Source organism: Symphodus melops (genome assembly GCF_947650265.1).
Source record: "Symphodus melops genome assembly, chromosome: 2".
Taxonomy (NCBI): Eukaryota; Metazoa; Chordata; class Actinopteri; order Labriformes; family Labridae; genus Symphodus; species Symphodus melops.
The window spans coordinates 13,613,997-13,630,595 of NC_136692.1; the positions used below are offsets into that span (position 1 = coordinate 13,613,997).

At 40.1% G+C, this 16,599-nt stretch overlaps 1 protein-coding gene across 1 annotated transcript in view; it reads left to right on the plus strand.

Annotated features, from left to right (window-relative positions):
• The window catches only part of myo15ab (myosin XVAb), a gene marked incomplete at its 3' end in the record, with an annotated part of 46,775 nt that overhangs the window by 15,849 nt on the left and 14,327 nt on the right, over nucleotides 1-16,599 (plus strand). The window contains exons 21-42 of the mRNA XM_079337702.1: nucleotides 23-146; nucleotides 242-337; nucleotides 1,220-1,351; nucleotides 1,944-2,069; nucleotides 3,872-3,949; nucleotides 5,462-5,613; nucleotides 6,330-6,375; nucleotides 6,487-6,611; nucleotides 9,542-9,659; nucleotides 10,086-10,261; nucleotides 11,058-11,142; nucleotides 11,250-11,282; nucleotides 11,423-11,504; nucleotides 11,720-11,850; nucleotides 12,009-12,104; nucleotides 12,391-12,519; nucleotides 12,622-12,728; nucleotides 12,885-13,063; nucleotides 14,120-14,192; nucleotides 14,313-14,504; nucleotides 15,289-15,362; nucleotides 15,454-15,527. Of these exons, the coding sequence (XP_079193828.1) occupies nucleotides 23-146; nucleotides 242-337; nucleotides 1,220-1,351; nucleotides 1,944-2,069; nucleotides 3,872-3,949; nucleotides 5,462-5,613; nucleotides 6,330-6,375; nucleotides 6,487-6,611; nucleotides 9,542-9,659; nucleotides 10,086-10,261; nucleotides 11,058-11,142; nucleotides 11,250-11,282; nucleotides 11,423-11,504; nucleotides 11,720-11,850; nucleotides 12,009-12,104; nucleotides 12,391-12,519; nucleotides 12,622-12,728; nucleotides 12,885-13,063; nucleotides 14,120-14,192; nucleotides 14,313-14,504; nucleotides 15,289-15,362; nucleotides 15,454-15,527 (2,428 nt within the window). The remainder of the gene's footprint in view (nucleotides 1-22; nucleotides 147-241; nucleotides 338-1,219; nucleotides 1,352-1,943; nucleotides 2,070-3,871; nucleotides 3,950-5,461; nucleotides 5,614-6,329; nucleotides 6,376-6,486; nucleotides 6,612-9,541; nucleotides 9,660-10,085; nucleotides 10,262-11,057; nucleotides 11,143-11,249; nucleotides 11,283-11,422; nucleotides 11,505-11,719; nucleotides 11,851-12,008; nucleotides 12,105-12,390; nucleotides 12,520-12,621; nucleotides 12,729-12,884; nucleotides 13,064-14,119; nucleotides 14,193-14,312; nucleotides 14,505-15,288; nucleotides 15,363-15,453; nucleotides 15,528-16,599) is intronic.

The following is a 16,599-nucleotide window of genomic DNA, read 5'->3' on the forward strand; positions in this document are numbered from 1 at the left end:
TTTTTTTTTTTTTTTTGCATAGAGATGCCGTTGCCAAGATCCTGTACTCGCTGCTGTTTAGTTGGCTGACAGAGCGCATCAACGGAAGGGTCTACCCTCGCAACGAAGCCCTCTCTATCTCCATATTGGACATTTATGGATTTGAGGTCCAGATAAATAATGATTTCTCTTTAATGTTACAGTGGCAACCTGTGCTCAATAAATCCTCCCCTCCCCATCTCCTCCTTTTATCCTCCTCCAGGAGCTACAGGTGAACAGTTTTGAGCAGCTGTGCATCAACTATGCCAACGAAACTTTGCAGTTCTACTTTAACAGGGTCATCTTCCAGGAGGAGCAGGTCAGGGAAACTACTACTTCAAATTTCCATTACTAAAATATATGTTTATTTTCCCAATGAGGAAGGTCAAACTGACCCAAAGTCATGAGATATAATCAAACTATTAAGAAACAGTTCAGTGTGTACATGCATTGATTTATCAGGTCAAATTTAGCATTCAACAATAATCTGTTAAAGGGGACATATTTTGAAAAATCCTTTTTCTTCACGTTTTTTAAACTGAATGTCTATCAACCCATAAAGTTTGAAATAAATTCACCCAGTACATTGTTTGTGGTTTGCATAAGTTACCACACAGAGAAAAGTTTCTTAGTTTGGGACATCACAAGTTGGATTCTGGTAAACAAAAAAATACCCTCCCTTACCCTGGTATCTCTACTCATGGACTCCACCTTAAGGCTAGAGCCTAGAGATTTTGTGCAAGTCTGCCATTGTTATTGTCTCTACAGAGAAGTGATGTCTGCTGGAAAAACTCGGGAGGAGGTCATTGCATTTAAAGAGACACACACACACCAACATAGAGCATTTTGAGAGGGCTGGTTTCTAAAGGGTAACAAACCTCCTCCAGTGCTTGGTTCATGTTATATTTGGACCAAAGTGGAGCACAGATGTTTCCTTTAAAGCACAGGGGGCTGTTTGAGAAGGTTAAAAAGGGGGATTATTATGTCCTCTTTTAAGGGAATTAGAGAAACCTGAGGGGAGATTTTTCCAAGACTTTTTCTTGTTAAAGTGCACCTTTTTAAAAGGAAAATAATCACAACTATTAAGCCATTAAATAATACAAACAGCATTTAATAAAAATAAAAAAAAAACAGACAAGCAACAGTAAAATCAGAAGTTTCAGACACAGAGACTTGATGAACCTGTGCTGTGTGTGTGTAGGAGGAGTACATGCGTGAGCAGATCCAGTGGCAGCAGCAGCCCTTCAGCCACAACCAGGCCTGCCTCGACCTCATTGCTGCAAAGCCTCATGGGATACTGCGCATACTGGATGACCAGTGTGGTTTTCCTCAGGTACATATTCACACCTGTAGAGCCTAATGATGAAAATGACTTAAATATAGTATTGAATACTATATGTTATTTAAGTAAGAGAACTGAACATAGTATTGATTGTTTAATTAAGGCTAAGGGTGTTAAAAATCCATTACACAAGATTTAATCAGCTAAGACAAACTACATATGTAATTAAAACAAAGCTAGATTAAATATCTGAACACCTTTGACATAATTTAATGATTTAAGTCTATTGGTAAAAAGAGTAACAACTGGCAATAACTCAAATAGTTCATAAACCAGTTTGAAAATAAAACTCATCTCATTTATTGGATTTCCCACAAAACCTGGAGACTAGAGTGTATTACAGCCAGTTCTGATCAATACAACACTGGCCCGCATGTTCACTTAAACGCCTGCCTTCTTTTTTATCATTATTCCCTCAGCTCCTAATGTAAACATATCAAACAGTGAAATATGTGCACAGTGTTACAGGAGTAACAGGCAATCTGCAGAAAAGACACACATCTACATGTGTCTAGTGTGTGTGCTTTAGAGGTTTAGTCTCCATGGCTTACCAACCCTCAACAGTCTCCTGGTTATCACATAGGCAACGGACCACACGTTCCTTCAGAAGTGCCACTATCACCATGGAAATGACCCGCTGTATGCCAGGCCAAAGATGCCACTGCCCGAGTTCACACTGAAACACTACGCCGGGAAGGTCACATATCAGGTACATGTATTTATTACCCACATGGACTGTATATAAACGATATAACGATGTCTATAATGATGTGTTTCTATAATGTTTGACTTACTTTATTTAACTGACTTTAGTGTGTGTAACCAATGGCTTTAATCTGGCTTGTCCCTTCCCATCTTATTCTATAGGTTTGTTCTCGATGTGTTTCTGCTCTTTTGACAATTTTCACCAAATGTTTTATTAGACACTTAAATAATGTAACTTGTGTTTAAAGTGTTACACTCAATACCACTGGTGATTTGCTTGTTTAGATGCTTTCTTATTGTTGATGACATAACAAATCGATTATTCCAATGGAAGAGTGCAGGATAATGTCAGCAGTAAGCGGCTGCAGAGAAATATTAAAACGTCAACACATGAAGCTTCACTTTTAATATTGCATCATTTATGGGATGCTCGAACATGGATCTCTCTCTCTCTCTCTCTCCCTCTCTGCCTTTCTCAAGGTGATGTAATACAGATACAGAATATGTCAGCGAGTGTTCAGAACTTGTGGCAGCTGTCAATATTTTTAGGTGCCTTGCCCCCAGGTATGCCCTATGTGTGGGAAACAGTCAGTGGGGATCTCTAAATGTTTTGACCTTACTTTTAGGAAGATGTGACATCATCAATCTTGTAATAGTAGATGTGGTTTCCAGGACATATGTTTTATTTCATGTTGAGCTGTGAACTTAAATTGAATTACATGTTCCCAACAATGTTCAAATCCAGGGAAATCAGTGTTTTTTGTTAAGTAACAGTTCTTTTATATAATCATATGTCTACTGGGGGGGGAAAAAACATCAATTGATACATCAGAGATTGAGGAAGGATGTCCATGAGCTGTTTGCAGTGATAATGTAACGTGTGGGATTTGATTAGACTGAACAGCAGCAGATTTCCCTCTAGATTTAGAAACTACTTTTACTCCCTGTTTGGAAAATCTGCAGTGAAGTCAACTTGCGGTTACAGTGGTGCCAGAATTTTAGATATCTTATAATCACAAACATAAAAATCATTTGTTTGAAGTTACAATTAGGTCAGAGGCCCCCTGTAGGTTTGATGTGGGATGATGGTGAGCAACATCTCTTGTTAAGGTTTTGAAGAAATTACAGAAAAATAAAATGAACAACCCAATAAAAGCAGACAACAATGTGCATCAAGCAGCCACACAACACGTTAGGCCAGATCTACATCAGGATTGTGCTGCTGTTGCAGGAGCTAGGCGCGTGCAAATGAGAGAGAAAAATAGCGTGGAATCGACTAAGCACGTGCATAGGGTGACACATGCAAACTGCACTGCCATGCACATAGCGTCCTGGGTACACCGCCTGTCTCCATTGCATATGTAAATGAGGGAATAATCAAAAATTCGGTCTAACATTTCCCTCCTTTAATTCAAGACTTCCTTAAATTAATATTGAATCCACAATGATCAGCTCTTGGTGAAATAGGCAGTTACAGTGGTGCTTTTTAACACCATTGAGACCCGCGTATTAAATCAGCACAGTTTCTCCTTCTCTCTTTTTCTCTTTCTCTCTCTCTCTCTTACTACTTGAGTCAACACAAAATGACACACTCAGCTGGTGGTAACTGTCACAGTATTTATAGCAGATGTCACACACACACTTTCAAGTGATCAGGAAAACAACTCTGCCTCTGTATGGCTTTAAAAAAAGAGCTTGATTCACTGTGCATCAAGCTGCTATACATTTGTTTCAAAATATTGAATCTGATCAGAGAAATTCCTGCTTGGAGTGTCCTAATTAGTTTCCTAATTGTTTGTGTTGCAGGTGCACAAATTCTTGGATAAGAACTTCGACATGGTCCGCCAGGATGTTTTAGACCTCTTCATCCAAAGCAAGAACAGAGTGAGAAATGCAAAACACTTGCACTGCTGAAACTATCAGACAGGCTCTCCCTGAAATGTTCCTGACTTGCTTGTTCACACGTGCACCTCACAGTGGGAGGGTATTTATGTCAGACTGGAGGTGGGGAAGAGGTCTCAGGAGGTAGAACATGATGTCAAAAGAAGATGCTGGAATGGAGGAAGAAGCAAAAAAGTTCAACAAGTTTCATTACATGCTCGGAGAATGCACATAGTCTACTGTAGTGCACTGGTCGCAGGTTAAAAACGCCAACACTCCTCTCGCTCAGGGGGAATTACAGTATATTTGTCAGCTGGAGCGTTTTGAAACTTCTCAGCCGTTAAAATGTGTCTCAGGTGTTCGTTTTATTCCACAAATTAGTGTGAAGGCTGGACAGCCAGTAAAATGAGCCTCCTTCTATTTTACACAAACTATCATGCGAGAGATCCAAAAAAGTAAGATTGTGACTATATTTATCATCTGAAGAGACAGGACATAATTGGTCTATAAACCCTAATGGCCAAGTACATGTTAAAGCCAGCAGTCTCCTCTTATTATGTCAATCTTTTGAGATCCTTACTCCTAATTTAGCAGCAGTAGCTGCAGCCAAGTCCGAGTCCTAAAGATCAAGCGAGTCAGAATGCATTATACATGGTAAAGTATTCATTGTTGCTATAACTGTAGAACAGGCACACACTACTTAAAAACATGAAAACATATGTTTTATTCATAGCACTAAGATGTCATGGTGGCCTTTGGGTTTGAGCGTGTGACCACAAGGTGTCTGGTGTGAAACAAGTTGAAGACTGTGTTGCTTCTTTTCTCTCATTCGGCACCTTAAACTGGGTAGCTGTCACTTACTTTAACTGAAAAATGCACACACCCAATATATATATCAAGATCAATATATATCAAGATCAATATATATCAAGATCAATATATTTTAATTTTTCTTTTTTTTTTGATGACGCATATGATTAAAAAAAGTATGAATCTCAAATAGTGCAGGGTAAATTTCTCCTTGGAAATATAGTGCTCCAGATAAATGTCAATATGTATAACTTTACAGCTGTGTGATATAAGTAAGCTTGTTTCTGAGACAGTCCTAACACCACTACATCTGGTAAAAATTGTATGGCCAAACACATTTTTAAGATCAGCAATTATTTCAGAGCAGAAATGAACTTGCTGCTGTTGCTAAGTGAGCTTATTCAAACTGCAGGAGTTCAAACCCATCATTTTGTGAAAGCAGAACAAATATCATGGAGGCAATGAACATGGGTCATGATTTGTCATTTCATTATGATTCAAATGGTGATCGTGTCGGGTAATACATCTGAATGTTTGGGCATGTGCTTTAGACCTCTCCGTCAGTAGTGTTTGTTTAGTCATTATTGTTGTTGTATAAATAGTGTGAACTATAAAACTGCTTCAGCTGTTTAAAATAACAATAGTCAGGATTGACTGTTGACACGTCAGTTTACCTCTTTGTCCTCTATGTTTGTGTGTGTGCAGATGATATCGAGTCTCTTCTTGAAGCACTCTGAGTCCGTGTCTCAGCAGCGGTCTAACGTGCGGCGCAGCAGTGCAGCTCGCCGCTATCAGTCAAACACGGTTAGCTCAAAGTTCCAGAGCAGTCTGCAGGAGCTGCTGGAGAAGATGGAAAGGTCTGAGTTAACAACAGTAGTTTAACCTATGAGATGATGTGGAAACCTCTAACAGCTGTTCATGATAGTACTGTGAGGAAAAAATGGAATGCAAGCATTTTGTTCCTCACCTTCTTTTTCACTAAAAAGTGCTGCATCAGCATTCCCTTAACTTATTAGCTGTCCATAATGAAAGTGTAAAATGTATGCCCCTATGTTTTGCACTCTTACATTCCCACATTAACCAGCCCACGGCTCCTGAGAAAGTATACATATACATGATGTATATGTTATGTTAAGTTTATTGTGAAATGTGAAGAGAGAAAAAGGAACTGTTTTACATTATCTTGACACAGAGAGGGACGGCAGTCCTTCAGCTTTAATAAAGATTGAGTTCTGAACTATTTTCTTTCCCCATTTATCATTAGATTACAGATCAATTCAAACATTCAAGCTTTTAGTTTCAGTGTTTGTAGAAGCAACTTATCTTTGGAGGAGTAAATGTTTTTGTTTTGAAACCAATCATGTCTCTAGTAGAGACTGTACTCGAGGGGTGTTTCACTCAAAAACATGTTATATGTCATTTTAACTGTTCAGACCTCCAGGTTTTCAGTCATGAATTGGTTTACTTTCTTTGGTATGGAAAGGTGACTTCCTTGAAAAGCTATCACTTACTAATGCCATTTCATATCATACATCCATTTATCTACCCATTCGTTCTCATCTATCTGTGACAGGTGTAACCCTTATTTTGTGCGATGCATCAAACCAAACCATCATAAGGTATATTTGCAAGTTGGATAATGTGTGCAGGTTTGCAGTGTTCTATTAATTTTTTTATTTGTCATTGTTATTGCTTTGTAATATGCAGTTCGTGTGCGTATGTGTGTGCAGGAGCCAGGAGGGTTTGACATGGAGCTGGTCAACACACAGCTACATTACTCTGGTATCATAGAGACCATCCATATCAGGAAGGAGGGTTATCCAATCAGATTGCCCTTTCACAGCTTCCTTTCAAGGTTGGTATCCTATTATTTTTCACATGCAAGAGCCTCTTCAATGGCAATCAAGATGTTGACCTATTAGCATGCCTTTGTTATTTTACATATATTACAAGATATGTGAAGAACAAAATAAGCGTTCAACAGTTATGGCTGAGCATTTCTGCTTTGAAGGACAGTCTAACAGTGTGACAAACAGGGTTTCATACGTGGGAAGTCCTTGAAAAAGTCCTTGAAAAGTTAGGTGTAGCAATATTATTTTTTTGCATGGTAAGTTTTCTGCTGCTGTAAGATTATTTTTGCTGAAATACATAAAGCACAAAATAATTCTGATGCATTGATTTGATTTAAAGTGGATTTAGCAGCGATGGAGTAGAGTTAAGTTAAAACTTGTAGGGTAACATATAAGCCATTTAAAGCATGAATGGGTTTTATTAATGAAAAAAAAGGTATATATTTTTAATTTTGTTAAAAAAAAATTATATTTGGTGGTAAAATATATTTCGGATTATAATGATAATAATCCTTACTTTACTCATAAATTCAACATCATGCAAGTAGCAGAGTTCAGTATATCTACAAGAGCTTTTAAGTCCTTGAACCGAGTCAGGGAACATCAGAAGTCAGATCAGGGAGCCAGCAGGTAAGAAGCCAGAGACCAACACAGTGACAAACATTGAGGGTCTTGAAGGAACATAAAAAAACAGATTAAACAGGATCTGTAGAAGCTGATGCGTGGAAAAAGCCAAACAGCCCAGGGGAGAGGCAGACAGAAAACAGGAGGACAGAGTCAGAACTTTTGGTAAGAGAGAGAAGGCTGAGGCTAAATTCAGGATTACATCAAGGCTGGCTGGTCAGGGGCAAACAGGGCCAGCAACAGGTCAACAGTTCAGGTGAAAGTGCTCATGTGAAGAACAATCTGGCAAGAGGTTGGTGAGCATCAGAAGCTTAAATACAGGCTTGATTACTGAAAGCAATCGTGTGCATAGGTGAGCTGAGCTGAGCTAGATGAGGGTGGCGTGACCATCAGGCAGAGTGAGAGGGAAAATAATGAGAATCCTTAATTAGAAGACGAGCCTTCTTCACTGGCTCTTCTTCCACTGGCCTTTCAACTGGCTCTTAACAGAGCAGAGAGGTCAAGCATGCCATTTCAACTGCAAAAAACTGAGGTATATAAACAAAGTGTGGGAAAAACGCACTCATGGGGATGTCCACTCAGCTTGGCCAGTAAAAAAACATGGCCACTACTAACACTGCTGCCAACAACCACAAAACCGTCCAAGTTTCAGGCAGCAGCCCTTAATCTCTCCCCAACAACCTCGACCTGTTTTACACAAGATTTGAGAGCGATAACACCAAACTCCTGGAAGAAACAATGTCTAAACTCAAACTGCACTCACCCTCAGGAGAGGTAGTGTGATGAACAGCGAGTTGGCTTGTTTCAGATCCTGTTCCAGAGATACAGTATATGGACAGCAGCACATTCCCCCAGCTGTGAAAACACTCCACAGTTATCCCCATCCATCTCCAAGAAAGCACCACCAAATCTCTGCATGACCTCAGGCCTGTGACTCTCACCTCACTCGTGATGAAGGCCATGGAGAGGATAATAACACACCATATCATCAGAGCAATCGACTCCCAGATGGACCTGATCCAATTTGCTATAAAGCAGGCAGAGGCGTTAATGATGCAGAAACAATTATAGACACCGTACACCAACATCTGGAGCAATAAATCAGCAGAATTCTCCTCTGCATTTAACAACCTGCAACCTCCTAACCTGGCTGTCAAACTCTCCCCTCGCTTCAGTCTGGGCTACCAGCTGAACTTATAACTTAGACACTGGTCTGTGTGAGCAACAGAGAGGTTGAGAACCTCCGCTACACCTCAACAGGCTCCCCTCAGGGCTATGTGCTCTCACCTCAGCTTTTCATCATCTACCCTGATGACTGCAGATCCACACAGCTAAACTGTCACCTTCTCAAGAAGGCTGACGCAACAGTTGTTCTGTCTCTGCTGCCTTGCCCCTCACAGCACCACTGACCGTTCGAGGTGGAGTTGTGTGACAGCTAACGCCTGGAACTGAACATCTGCAAGACCAAAGAGAGGGTGATGACTTTCTCTCGTAAGCAGAGGGAACATGCACCTCCACAATCCACGGGAAGCCAGTTGAGCTTGTTACAGAGTATAAGTATCCAGGTACCATGTTTGACAGCCTGCTAAAATTCTCCTCAAATGCCAGGGAGATGTCAGGGGAGGCAATACCTTCTTAAGAAGCTCATTTATTACAGCTTTCTGTTCATACACATGTTCTTATCATTCCCAGCTAAGAAGCTGCAACAAATGAATGGAGGGCAGCCTCTCTCCTTCACTTCTTCCTCCAAGTCTCTCCCACACACGTGGAAGCGGGGCCAGCTTAGATAGAAGGAGAACGCCGGGCCCAGGTGTTCTTAATCCCTTTTTAGCCACACCTACTGGAGCCTGCAACTCAAAAAACAACCTGCACCTAAAAACCAGCAGGGTCACCACACTGTGTATGCTCTGCTTGATCTTTTTTTTTTTCTCCATTCACTCATTGTCATAACATTCATTTCCTCCACATCTTTGAACTTCTCTGCACACCATGGCAACATAGCCATACTGTTGACGGCAAAATCAGGGCAATTAGTTGGAAGACAACAATGTACCTACTAGTGACATGTAATACCTTTGATACATGTGCATTATAAATATAAACTGTAACAATATCAATCTTTAAATGCTGTAAATAATGTAAGAAATACTTATACATATATTTAAAGCAGTTAACCTTGTAAGTAATTGTTAACATATGAACTTAAAATATTACATGCTGATGAGATAAACATGATGAAGTACCTTTAGGCTCTTACACTCTGAATTGAAACTGGAGTTTGATTGAGATACACGTGTTTGGTCACACGCAGGTATAAAGCCCTGCTCTGCCTCAAGGATCCTCCACCTGCAGACGGAGAGAACTGTGTCGCCATGCTCCACAGGCTCGGTCCAGTCAAGAGTGGCTCCTACCAGCTGGGAGTCAGTAAGGTGAGTGTCCTTTCGTTTCTTAAATGTGTACAAAGTAAGGTTGGTTTGTAGATTTCACGACGTGTGCTGCTGCCCTCTTGGCCAGGTCATCCGTTTGAAAGAGATCTTGATCTCTATGTATTAGCTGGTTAAATAAAGGTTAAAGGAAAAAAAGCACTGAATACAGTTTGATGTACAGTGGATTTGAATATCACATAGGGGCTCCTAAATTTTGTTTGGGGGATTATTGTATACAGAGGGGAGGGGGGACAGCAGGTGTGTATTGTAACTAATGTCTTGTGTCCTGCCTGTCTGTATACTGCTACTGAATGCCTTGAATTTCCCTCGGGATCAATAAAGTATGTATGTATCTATCTATCTATCTATCTATCTATCTATCTATCTATCGATCTATCGATCTATCGATCTATCTATCTTGTGTGTTAGATTTTCCTGAAGGAGGAGCTTTTTCAGCTGTTGGAGGGAAAGCGTGACCGTTTGCTGAACATTGCCGCCATGACGCTGCAGAGATACACCCGCATGGTTTTTGTCCGGAAAAACTTTAAGAAGCTCAAGAGGCGTGTGACCCTGTTTGAGGCTCGCTGTAAAGGCTACATTATCAGGTAAATTTAAGCTGAGGTGAAGAAACAACTAATTTTAAGCTCTTCAATCTATCAGATCATGACTCTTTTGAAAAGGGATTGAAATAATGCCACAGAAGAGTCTTTCTTTTTATATGAATTCCAAGTACAGAAACAACAGGAGAATAAGTTAAGAATTAGTTTATACGGTTATTTTAGGGCAGCACACTGACCCACTTGAGTCTGGAGTTTCACTCCTGAGCTTGGCAATTAAGGCTTCAGGGTTTGGTTTCACTGAGCCAAATAGGTCAAAGCTTATCACAGACAACCTGCATCTTTTGTTCTTGATTTGAGGAGACAGAGCCAAAAGGATTGAGGCCGCACTCATCCATCAACTGCCAGTCTGAAAAGCAATGCAAATGAGTATTTTATTTGAGTGCGTAAAAAGTCACTTATTGGCTAAATGAGAGTACTAAATCAGCTTTAAACCGAAGGTCAAACATTTTGAATCCTTAATTATATGTCAGAGATAGTTTTTAACGCTTTAATGATTTATGGAAATGACAATCACACATCGAAACTATAATGGATTCTATCAGTGTGATTAACATAAATCGTTCTACAAAAGTCATGCTGTCAGTCATAATTACACTGATTGGCATTTAAAAAAAAATGTCAGGCTTGTAAACTCACAATTTTGTGCATATTTCATTCAGAGTTATTCAGAGTTTTTGCCGTTGTGTTTAACTTTTACATCATGGCAACCAAGTCTCTCAACTTTCTACTCTTACTTTTTCCTCTATCTGAATCTTTCTGAAAATCAATCTCCCCTGAACAGAAAGAGGATTGCTATTAGGAGGAAGTACCTCATCAGGTTTCGCTCCACCGTGCTTCTCATCATCAACCGCCAGCGCTACATGAGGGTATGCAGATCACGTTTGTGTCTTTGTGAACAAGGAATCGTCTTCTGTTTGAATGAATAAAAACATGAACGAATGTGTGAAGTGGGATACTTTTGTCTTTCTGTCAGACAGTGGTGGAGCCTGCTAGGAAGGCAGAAGAGGTGAGTGAGTGAGGAAAAAGCAAAAGGGAAACATTTTGACAAAGACATGAACATGTAGCCTTAGTCTCATTAATGTTTATACTGTATGTGTGTGGTGTGTGTGTGTGTGTGTGTGTGTGTGTGTGTGTGTGTGTGTGTAGGATCGCATCAACAGAGAGGTGGTGAATGTGACAACATTGCCCATCCCGGCTGAGCTTGCAGCGTTGCTCCAAGCCGCGTCAGGTGCGTACACACAGACACACATTCATAAACTTATATGTATGGCTCTCTGATATTTGGTCTGTCAGTGCGAGAAATAAACTTAAACTAACAAGTCCCACCTTGTTCAGCAGGCGAATTCAGCAAAATCTACTGTCCTATTTGGTTGTTGACGCACGTCCTGCTGTGTCTGATTGTCTGTCTGTGCTCGCCGTGTTTGTGTGTGTGTGTGTGTACAGGCGGCGAGGAGCTGCATTCGGACTGCTTAGCTGTGGTACAGGCTCCAAAGGTTCAAGTTGACCCCCAGCTGACCCTGCCCCTAGACATCAACAACTACCTCATGACACACTACATAAGGGCCATATTTCGGGTAAACGCACTCATAAACAATAACAGAGTGTCTGCTCGAGGAAACTGTGAGAAACACATGAATAAAACATAAATGGACCTCTGTGAACTGTTATGGGCCTACTCTGTGTTGTTTTTGTGCCCATCCAAGTGTGTCTGTGTGTGTATGTGTGTGTGCAGGAGCCGTTGTTTGGGATGCTGACAGCCCCGCTGGAGAGTACTCTGATTAGAATGGATGAGGAACTAAAAGAAGGAGCCCTGAATGTTTTCATCCTGGTACGTGTTTCACTTACGTGCTAGGACGTTTGCTCCCAGGCCGACACCTCATTAAGATGTTTCAGTTTTAACCTCCCACAAACTCGTATAATGGAAATTCAGGGAGCATAAATATAGAATGTAGGATGTAAGCGTGTTGTGTTTTCCAACATCACTAAGTCGATTGCAAGAGGTGTCAAATCAAACACTTGAGTACCTGCAGCAAGGCTTTTCCACTTCTATTTTATACTGTAGGTGTCGTTTGTAAAGTGACAGTTTTTGTTGTAAATGTCTTTTATTCTGTTAGATATTAAGATTTATGGGTGACCCTAACTTAAATGGGGCTCAGGAGAATCTGTTTGGGAACTACATCATTCAGAGAGGACTTGCTAATCCTAACCTCCGGGATGAAATCCTGGTTCAAGTAGCCAATCAGGTGAGTTTATCCCTTGTTGAAATAGAAGCTACAGAATAAAGTAAGACAAAATATTTCACTAGCATGCCTCATAATTATGTTTCCCAATTTTGTCTTGATTAGGTTTGGAGGAATCCTAATTTGTTAAATTCTGAGCGTGGCTGGCTTCTCCTCTCTTCCTGTCTTTCTACCTTTCTGCCCTCTCAAAGACTGGCCAAGTTCCTGCTGAAGTAAGAAACAGACTGAGAAATGTCTTATAAAAAAAAAAAGTGACACTATAGTGACTAATTTCTCATTAATGAAACATATTATCTGCTTCTCTTGGATATTTGAACAAGCTATTATTAGGTGCTTTGCAAACCCTGGATCTCATGTTGTTGTTGTAGATTTGTGTCTGATTACGGGCCGGAGGGTTACGACTGTGTGTGTCAGCACCGTTTGCTTCAGGCTCTGCAGCGGCTGGATGTTGGGCCCGAGTATGTCCGGACGTACCCGCCCTGTCTCCTGGAGTGGACTGCCAATCGCAAGAGAGCTCACACTGTTCTGCACATACACTGCTTTGATGGTGAGAACAGACACACACACACACACACACACACACACACACACACACACACACACACACACACACACTTACTTTTTTGGACATTGAATGGAATGAGAAGAAGGTCCTTTTTTAGGAAAACATTTGCAGTTCAATACTGAGCTCAGTGTTGGATACCCTGGCACAATTTTGATCAAAAGGTGACAAGGATGTAGCATTGCAAGAGGCCTTATAATTGAAAAAATGGTTAATGAGATGTATTCAAAATAATAAAACAGTTTTACTAACAACTGAAAAACTAAAATCTTGGTTCCTCTTACACAAAAAACTGTGTGTTTCTGATTATTTAATTATCCCCTTTGACCTCGACTCCCTGTGGTTCACCTGACCTCACTTTTTTTCCTTTTTTTTTATGCCTTCATTTGAGAGATAGAATAGTGGAAATCAGGGGGAGGGAGAGAGTTGGGAATGGCATGCCGGAAAGGAGCCAGAGATCGGATACGAACCTGGGCCATCCACTTAAAGTACTATAGCTTACATACATGGGGGCGCATACACCAACCATAACCACCACCAGCCTCTCTTTTTTTGATGTTTGTTTCTTACCTAAGCTCAGCCATTGGGTGCACTAATCACCACGGCAGAGTTATCTGTCTTTCTCTGTCTCATTTCCTTCTCTCATCCAGCTAATCTGTCCTCTGGCCTTTTTGGCAAGCATGCTGAGGATTAGACAACACCTGATACTCCCTCTGGTTTACTGGCTGTGTTTGTTGCCACTGCCTGTCTGTAAATCTTCACAGACAGACAGGCAAAAGAGGTTGCAAGAAACTCTGTTTAAGTGTCACAGTTGAGGATCTGTTTTATAATATGACTTCAATAGTTTTCAATGCATTACAAGGTGAAAGCACAATCATTCCAATTGTAGTTTTTATCATACTTCTTATCGTCATTGTAATATTATATCATTGTCATTGTGTTTATTTTATATTATTATTGTATATAATGTGTTATTGCACATCACATATTTTTCTCATATCATACAGGCACAATCTACAGTTGTTGTTTTTTTTCCTGCAGCTGTGTCCCTGTTGTGTCCTCTTCACTCTTGGACAACAGGAGAGGAAATGGCCAAAGACATTTTACAACACAGGTATTATGTCATTGCACAAAATAATCACTAAATAAATGAACTGGGTTACAACCAAAAGTAGAGAAAAGAAACTAAATGAGAAATAGAATTCACCAAACTGGAGTGTGTGTTTATGTGAAGGGGCGTGGTGGACGGCCGTCGAGGCTGGTCTGTGCTGCTGAAGGAGCCGGCCCAGTGGGTAGAGCTGGAGGGATCGGACTATGTTCTAGATCTGATGTCGGACCTGGAGCTTCCCACAGACTTTCCCAAACACAGCAGCTACTTCATCATCTCTGCGCAGGCACCGTCCAGAGTGCGGCCCAATGCCAGCATGTGAGACACACACACACCTAAATAAACACATTCTGCTCAATCTATATATCATCGATATCATCAATTTCATGACGAGTTCAAGGGAGTGAGTTTTTCTTTTTTCTGTTGTATCCAGTGGATGGGGGTGTTTTAAAAACTGAAAAGCACATTTTATCTTGCATTACTCACACAAGTCCTGGAGCCACAATCCAGTTGTGCTTGCTAGTTGAATTCACCAAGTGTATTCAGTGTTATAATACAATATATTTGCATAGTTTATTTTAATGTTAATATGTATTTTTTTCGTTTTATGAAGTTAGTTTTGTCTTTTATAACATATTTATGTCTTATGTGAAATATTTTGGGCTTTTCTAAAAAGAAAAATATTTTTAATTCAGTGAAATGTTTTTGCAGCCGACCTTTAGGGCCAACATACTGACCTCCTGCAGTCAACAGGAAACAATTATTTTTCAGTGAGGTGGTTATGTGTGGAAAAGGGCTCCAGGATCTGTCAGACCACAGACGCTGAAGAAATAATTCTGAATTGATGATAGTGATAACAGAAAGGAAAGGTAAAAAAAAAAAAAAGAGCTTTGTTTGTAGCTGTTTAAAAACTTTAAAGTGGTCACATAAGTTTTATCTTATTAATCCCACCAGGAAGGCTGGATAACACAGATCAACATCTGCATGCATGAGAAAGGATGGGGCTTTGAGGGTTCTTCTGCTCTACTTCATTGAGCAAAATATTAAAGTATGCTTTTACCCCCTACTCTACAAATGTTAAGGTAAAACTCTTGTTTTACAGAAGCCTGCTGGGTGGTGGATTTGACGTAAATGGTGATGTCATGTCCTCAGCTTTTTCCGGCTCTGATGGACAAGGTACACTTTAAATCAAACAAATGAAAGTGCACAAACACGTATTTCGATTACTGTTGACCTTGAAGTGCTCTCCCCTCCTCTCCTGTCACAGACTTTGAGCCTCAGAGAGGGATGGATCGTTATCTTGACAGCCTGTTTGACCCGGTACTGTCTGACGGAGCCGCAGTAAGTTACACAACACGCTCACAGTTAAACACTTGACCACCTGAGAGGGTAACCTAGTTACTCTGCAGATCAGGTAAAGATCTGTCAAACTCTTTAGGGGAGTAAAGTGACAGCATGATAAGTGCTCTTGTTTTGTTTTCTACACATCCTGGTCAGTTTTATTTCATAAGCATACTTCTTTTCTTTCTTTAACATTGTTAAATAAAGACTTGAATCAATTAAATGGTTTAATTTATTAAATATTAAGGAACATTGGCGTAAAGTTATTTATTGAAATCAAGCAAAATTCTCAAAAAGAAATGGGTATATCTAAGAGTTGGAGAGTGTTTGTGGTCATTCTAATGAAAATCCAACAAAACTTGATCTCACTTTAATAATGCAGATCTCCACTAAGGCCAGTATTCAATTGTTTTATTAAAGTGGTTGTCAAAGTGGGATCTGGGACACTCACTAGTGTCCTATTGGGAAGCAATATAAAAATGATCAATCTTGTTGCTGATGGTCCCGTCTGCTTTTGTAGGTCATAAAGAAGCATCCGTTTTAGTTGAAGTTGTTTTCATATTGTCATAAAGATAAAGTAAACTAAAATCTAGATGAAATGAGTTCCTGCTTTAAGGCATGCTTTGCCTCCCCCGTAAGCTTTAGAAAAAAAACCAGGCCCGTACTTTTTTTTCACAATCGTGCTGAAAACAGAGAAATAAAAACAGACATGAAAACACAACCTCAGCCCTGGAGGAGATAATTACCTGACAAAGTTGTCACAAAGCTAATGAATAGTGCAGCGGCCTCCACAGATCTGAGTCCTTTCTCAGGCCACTCCCTCCAGAGTTGGACCTTCTATGTTCCCATTAAGTCCATTTATCTGTCTGTAAGTCTGCAGTTTAGTTACTTGTCAAAGTTAAAACAATGTGCTCTATTGCTTAATTAGACACTATATTACAAATCTTGGTTTTTAAGTTTAGTCTGCTAATTGGCCATGTTAATACAAAGATAATGTTCTGCTTGTATTTGTAGTAGGAGATGTTAAGATGATGTATTTGGCATGATACGTTACATCACTGGGCAGAAATAA